Below are 6,713 nucleotides of genomic sequence, written 5' to 3'. Positions count from 1 at the left end.
CCAAATATCACCCTGTGTGCGACAAAACAGCCAAATATCACCCTGTGTGCGACAAAACAGCCAAATATCACCCTGTGTGCGACAAAACAGCCAAATATCACCCTGTATACGTGAGAACAGCTAATTATAATTATCACTCTTTACATAATTATGAAAGAAAACATAATATTACTCATTATACATGCGAATAGCTTAGATATATCGCCTCGTGTACGTGTTGGTGTGTATGAATTACAATGCCTTCTAGGTCATTCACCGTTCATATAGCAATAATTACGGGTGTGAATGGTAGGCAGCAGGCACAGGTGGTGTGTTGGAATACGGAGGCGGACTTCGCACGTACGCGTGTGCAATAACAACGGCTAGATTGTGCACCCGGCAGTTAGATGCGATATGATATGACTACTAGGCACTTAGGATATGACTAGAGCACGTCGTGACGTCAGCACGGGATTGCTTATTACCTGGCCTTCTCCACATCTGTTACGCAGTTTCTCGTCAGCTGCCGCACGAGCTCCGTAAACGTTGATTGGTCCTCGCTGGCAACCTGTAAGGAACGGTGTCAAAGCGTGCGTGACGTCACAAGGGTGTCACGAATCCCTTCTCCCTGATCATACAAAAATCAGCCCACCTCCGCAAGATTTTTCTTCTTGCTCAATTATCTTTGTTCTCTTATATTGATTATATTATCTTTATATTGTTCTCTTACACTATTTAATTCGCCTTCATTCCTTCTCTGTCGACCTCATATGCCATCCTTCTTCACTCCTCTATTCCTTCCAGTTTCCCGTATTTTCACTTTCTTATTCCTCACGCAATACCACTTATTCCATTGTTGTCACCTCCGTATTACTTTCCCACTTACTTCGATCGCTTCTCTGTCTATGACGTCGAATACGGAGGGGTCATCATAGAGGTCGACCTTCCGGTTGACCGGTGGCGATGGCGGCGGCGGCGCTGACGACACCGTCACGTCACGGGTCTGCGACATCGGTCTGCCTTTCGTCTGCAGAGATTATACGATAAGTTTAGATAACGTTTATACACGCTATAATCATTTATAATGTGGGTATATATTATTCATATGTTAAAATGTAATTACATGCCATGATTGATATAGTAACAAATGCGTGTAATAATTATACGAAAAAAGCCCAATGTCATTATATGGAAATCGACCACGAATAGATGGACGATTTTCACCATTTCTACGCGCGCACGTACACGAGAGCCATTAATGAACGAGCGTCGATATCTACGAGATGATCCTTCTATTACCTGCAGCAGGTTGGAGTAGCGGGAATCCTTCACAGTGAGGTGCTTCATCCCGTGGAGTTCTCTAGCTTGCTGCTCCAGCTCCGCCCGCCTCTCACTGATCATCGCTAGCATTTCTTCCGAGTGTTTCTCTATAATCTCAGTCGTCTGCAACGAAACAACGCGCCCGCCAAAATCTCAACGTCTAATCCGTTATTTCAGTTATATTTTCTATATCCCTAGTTCTCCCCTTCCTGTGCTGTACATAGCGGGGTTGGGGTAGTGGGGCAGTAGCCACACAGGCGAATATAGAGACAACCACATGGTCAATGACAAATGACGAACTGCTTGCAGTCAACTGCCTCTGTCTCTCGCTCTCGCCCTCTCTCTCTCTCTCTCTCTCTCTCTCTCTCTCTCTCTCTCTCTCTCTCATCTCCTTCTTTCTTTCTCTCGTGTCTATCTCTATCTCTTTATCGCTCCCACTCACTCCTCTCGCCCCGCTTCTGCGCGTGGGACCGCCCTCCCTTCTGCCCCCCCCTGGCCGTTGATATCGGCGCCCTGTCTCTTGCTTTCTTCCCAGGGTCCCGTGACGCTCTTCCTACCTGCTGTGCGCCGCTTCCTCAGTAGATGCCGCAGCATTGCTCCGTCGCTGCGGTCCGTACTGTAGTTGGCATTACTGTTCCAAGATCTTCCTTGTCGCGCCGCAGTGTCGCGCGCGCCTTCTGTGTCTGTTCCGCGTCGCGCCCTCTGCCTGGATGTTAGCCTCATATCTTCCTGCGATCGGGTGACGAAACAGTACTGTACGCTATCCACGCGCAAGTTTACTAGCTACTGGCTACTACAGAGTCGATCCTAGGGCGAATCTTCCCATATTATTCTACTCTTGCTTATCTTTACGGTCGCTCCTCGGACTATCACTTCCGAGGATGCCGGAACAGGGTTGGCACAAAGCGCTGTCGTTTTCAATGGTTTCACCGGTTCATTTAGTCGCCTTCACTGTATATATGAGCGCGGGAGGTGTGGGGGGGGGTGGTCCCATGGTTTACAAGGCCTGTAGTGGCCCACTAGTCATAAGGGCGGATGGGCTGGTCATACGACGGTTCCATGGTTTATAAATGCGCAGGGATTGGTCGTATAATATAGCTATATATAATAGTTTATTTTAATATTATTTATTTATAAATAAAAATTAAATGAACATTTTATTTAAATTATTTATTATTATTATTATTATTTTTTGCATTATTATTATTTTTACATTAAAACTTTATAATTTTATAAATATTATTTAATCTAATAATATGAATACTTGGTGCGTAAATATAACGATGCTGTGGTTATTATATGATGGAGGGGGGTCATTCCATAGTTGATAAGGGCGGATGGGTTTGTCGTACGGTGGTTATATAGGGTGGCGGTCATGTTTCTTGCTGACCTGATGAGCTTCTGCCGCTCTGAGTGCCATTCTGCGTCCACCTGTTTGCGGATCTCAGAGCTCTGCGCCTCTCTCTCGCCTCCGCGACACGCTGGAACGCTTTCTCCTCGTCCTTCCGCTGCTGCATCTCCAGCGACACCTGTGTGTCGGCATCCTACGTGCGCGCAGACGAAAATGTTAAGCGTTATCAGGTAGTCCAACTATGGGGTGTTAAGTGTTACAGTGTTACGTGTTACAGTGTTCGTTGTCAGCTGTTACAGCGTTCCAGGGGTTGCATGCTGCAAGTTGCAGCTGTTTACCGTGTTACCGTGTTACAGTTTCCAGTGTTTACAGTTTACGTGTTTACATGTTACATGTGTTTCAGTGCTTACAGTGTGACAGTGTGCTTACGTGTTTACCGTTGTTACAGTGTTCCGTGTTACGGTGTTTACAGTGTTACAGGGTTGCATGCTTGCATGTTGCAGGGTTGCATGTTTGCAATGTTGCAATGTTGCAGGTGTTACAGTGTCATACAGTGTTTCATGGGTCTGCACTGTTGCAATGTATGCCAGTGCTACGTGTTTTACGTGTTTACAGTGTTACAGTGCTACAGCGTTACAGCGCTTACAGTGTTACAGTGTTACAGTTTCAGTGCTCAGCGTTACGTGCTACAGTGTTCAGCGTTACTGTGTTCAGTGTTCAGTGTTACAGTGTTACAGTGTTACAGCGCTTACAGTGTTTACAGTGTTTACAGTGTTCGTGTGACCAGCTGTTACGTGTTCAGATGTTCAGTGCTACAGCGTTCCCGCGTTACATGTGTTGTACAGTGTTACAGCGTTTCAGTGCCTACAGCGTTACGCGTGTTTAACGTTGTTATAGTGTTCAGTGCGTACAGGCGTTACAGTGTTACGTGCTTACAGTGTTACTAGTCTCCCAGTGTGGGGTACAGTGTTACAGTGTTCAGTGTTTACAGTGTTACAGTGTTACAGTGCTACAGTCGTATGGCGATACTATGTGACTGCATACCTATGTCTTATAGAAGCATATCACTGCCTACCGTTAACATAAATACACGCAATAACACGACGCTCACGCACACGAGCACCCACACTACACAACCACCACACCACACCACTACGCGCACGCACACACACACCCCACACCACACACACACACGCGCGCTGCGCGCATGCGCACCGCCACACACACACGTACGCCACGCGACCTGCGCATGACACTCAGCTGTACCACGCCGCCGCACGCACGCACGCATGGCGGCACACGCCCGGGCACGGATGTGCGCTACCACTCACACGCGGGCGAGTGGCGTCTCATGCACCGTACGACATGCTTCCGGCGCTGTGCCAGCGCCGTCTGCTGCCGAGGCATGGGCTGATAGGATGGCCGCCCTGTCGATGTCCGTAGCGCCGGCGTCCGTCTGCTTCTCGTAGCGCGACTTGGGCGCCGACAGCGCGGCGCGGATCGCTATCGCGTCGGCGTCGAAGTACGAACGCTCGGCGTACGTCTGGCGCGCGCCGCCCGCTTTCGGCGCGTCGAGCGCGGTTCGAATCCCGATGGCATTGCTGTCGTAGTGTCCGGCGAGGCTACGCGGCACGTGGTTGTTACAGTAGACGGACTTGTCTTCGCGTCGAGCTGGTGCTGGATGAACGTGCCGAGGTTTGAGAGAGGTGCCGCAGACTGCACACCTGAGGCACTGCGTGTGGAAGAGCATCCCCTCAGAGGCCCGATGCGTTCGACCGGGTAGACTTTGCCGCGCAGCGCGCGCAGTAGTCGTACGCCGGCACCGGGAGCTCGCTGCATCGTCGTCTGCCGCTGCTGCTGTCGCCGCCGCTGATGATGATGATAGTGATGATGATGTCGGTGCTGGTGATGCTCCTCTTGTTACTGTTGCTGCTGGTGTTGCTGCTGCTGTTGTTGTTGTTGCTCCTGTTGCTGCTGGTGTTGCTGCTGCTGTTGTTGTTGTTGCTCCTGTTGCTACTGCTGTTGTTGTTGTTGCTCCTGTTGCTGCTTGTGTTGCTGCTGCTATGGCTGCTGTTGCCGCTGCGGATGTTGTTGTCGCTGCTGATTCTTTTGATGTTTTTGTTTTTTTAGTTGATGCTGGTCCCGTTTCTCTTTATGCTGTTGCTGTTGTGTTGACGCTGCTGCTGTTTCTTCTACTGTTGCTGCGGCTGCAACTATTTTACGGTGTCTGTCTTTCACTTATCTTTCACTCGCTTTCACTTGTTCTCAGTTATTTCACTTATCCTCAAATATGGCCGTCACAACGTACATACACCCACATGTTCGCGAATGTTCACATATACGCATGTTTAGACACAATAATACGCGCGTACATACATAATATGGGCGCACCTCACGTATTAGACTATCCAACGTGAGGTACTTACATATTGACGTATCTCACACTTGTTCGTCTAGCTATCTCTGGTCGCTGCGGGTCCGTCGTTTCGCTCGCGGGTCCAAGGTCCGCACGGCCGGGGATTGGCAGGTACACGCCTATACACGGTGCATGTGTTTGTACGTTTATATACACGGATGTTACTTACGTTTAGATACGAGGATGTTCTTACGTTTAGATACGGTAATGTTCGTACGTTTAGATACGATAATGTTCTTACGTTTAGATATACGGTTATGTGCTTACGTTTAGATACGGGGATGTTCTTACGTTTAGATACGGGGATGTTCTTACGTTTAGATACGATAATGTTCTTACGTTTAGATATACGGGAATGTTCTTACGTTTAGATACGATAATGTTCTTGCATTTAGATACGGTAATGTTCTTACGTTTAGATACGGTAATGTTCTTACGTTTAGATACGGGGATGTTCTTGCGTTTAGATACGGTAATGTTCTTACGTTTAGATACGGGAATGTTCTTACGTTTAGATACGCGAATGTTCTTACGTTTATAATTAAGCCGACAACAAGCAGTGCTTGCCTCTATCCGCTCATTCTCGTCTTATCCGGAATGTCATAATATAGACACTCCTGGCCTTATCTTCGCACGAGTTACAAAAAATCTGCGATGTCAACGCCTGTGTGTGATTCAGCCAGCACAGTTTTCTTATCGCTGCATGCCACGAGCTACGTAAACAGAGGCGCGCACACAAACTCACAGACCCGAACACAATGATTATCGCGGCACTATAACCACAAGTCACACATCACACTTCCTGATCACCAGCGTCTCTCAGTGCGGTATTTAGATAGCATCATGCCTCATCCCCGACGTGCTATAAAATACGCACACCGCAGATGCAGTTATCACGCGCCTGTCACGTCCATGTCACGAGCTTCACGTACACGAGCGCCCACGCGCACGCACTCGATCAGAGTAGAAGCGGCAGCGACTGCGTATTACGGCTGCATGCAGAGCATCGAGGTAGCAGCGTTATATCGTCTGCCCGTCCGTGCTCCGTGTGGCGTATCATATGCGGTATGCTAGCCTCCGTGGCTTGTCAGCCGTTATATGCCGCTACACACATGAATAGCTTCGGAGTCGCGTTATATCGACTGCCCGTCCGTGCTCCCTATGGCGTATGCTAGCCTCCGCGGCTCGTCAGCCGTTATTTGCCGCTACACAGACAGAGAGCTTCATAATATAGCGTTATCGTCTGCCCGTTCACCAGCCGTACGGAGTACGGAGCTGGAAGCGAGTCGGCGTACGAGCGATGCACGTATGTAGCCCCTGGATGTCAATTCCGCCTTCTAGTGTAAACGAGGTCGTCGCGTGCCTCTTGGCAAAGCTGAGGTGGCGAAACGAGTTTCTCTCTCCTGCGCCGATGCTGGCGGCGGCTAACGTAACATAACATGTCGACGCTCGGTGTGAATAGGCGCGGGCGGCAGCGACCGTTGGCAGTTCGTCTGTCAATTACCTCCGCTGGCAGCCGATCGTTACGGCTGCGGCAGGTGTGGTTAGCGATAGGTGTGCGCACGCAGACGCCCCGTCATCGCCGCACAGCAGTGTGTCATCATTGCGCAGGCGTTGACACCGTAGAAATCATATAGAAGTTAGACT

At 49.3% G+C, this 6,713-nt stretch overlaps 1 protein-coding gene across 1 annotated transcript in view; it reads right to left on the bottom strand.

The window, feature by feature from the left end:
* Nucleotides 1–1,902, bottom strand: part of LOC106811597 (kyphoscoliosis peptidase-like) — a 7,444-nt gene extending 5,542 nt beyond the window's left edge. Inside the window, exons 1-4 of the mRNA XM_014815288.1 lie at nt 1,857–1,902; nt 1,279–1,422; nt 866–1,006; nt 465–547 (exon numbers count right to left, since the gene is read on the bottom strand). Of these exons, the coding sequence (XP_014670774.1) occupies nt 465–547; nt 866–1,006; nt 1,279–1,389 (335 nt within the window). The 5' untranslated portion in view covers nt 1,390–1,422; nt 1,857–1,902. The remainder of the gene's footprint in view (nt 1–464; nt 548–865; nt 1,007–1,278; nt 1,423–1,856) is intronic.
* Between the last annotated feature and the right edge of the window lie 4,811 nt (nt 1,903–6,713).

This window comes from Priapulus caudatus, unplaced genomic scaffold, assembly GCF_000485595.1.
Source record: "Priapulus caudatus unplaced genomic scaffold, Priapulus_caudatus-5.0.1 Scaffold554, whole genome shotgun sequence".
NCBI lineage: Eukaryota > Metazoa > Priapulida > Priapulimorpha > Priapulimorphida > Priapulidae > Priapulus > Priapulus caudatus.
Note: the sequence above shows the minus strand (reverse complement) of the source record. Positions and strands in the feature narration are given on the sequence as shown.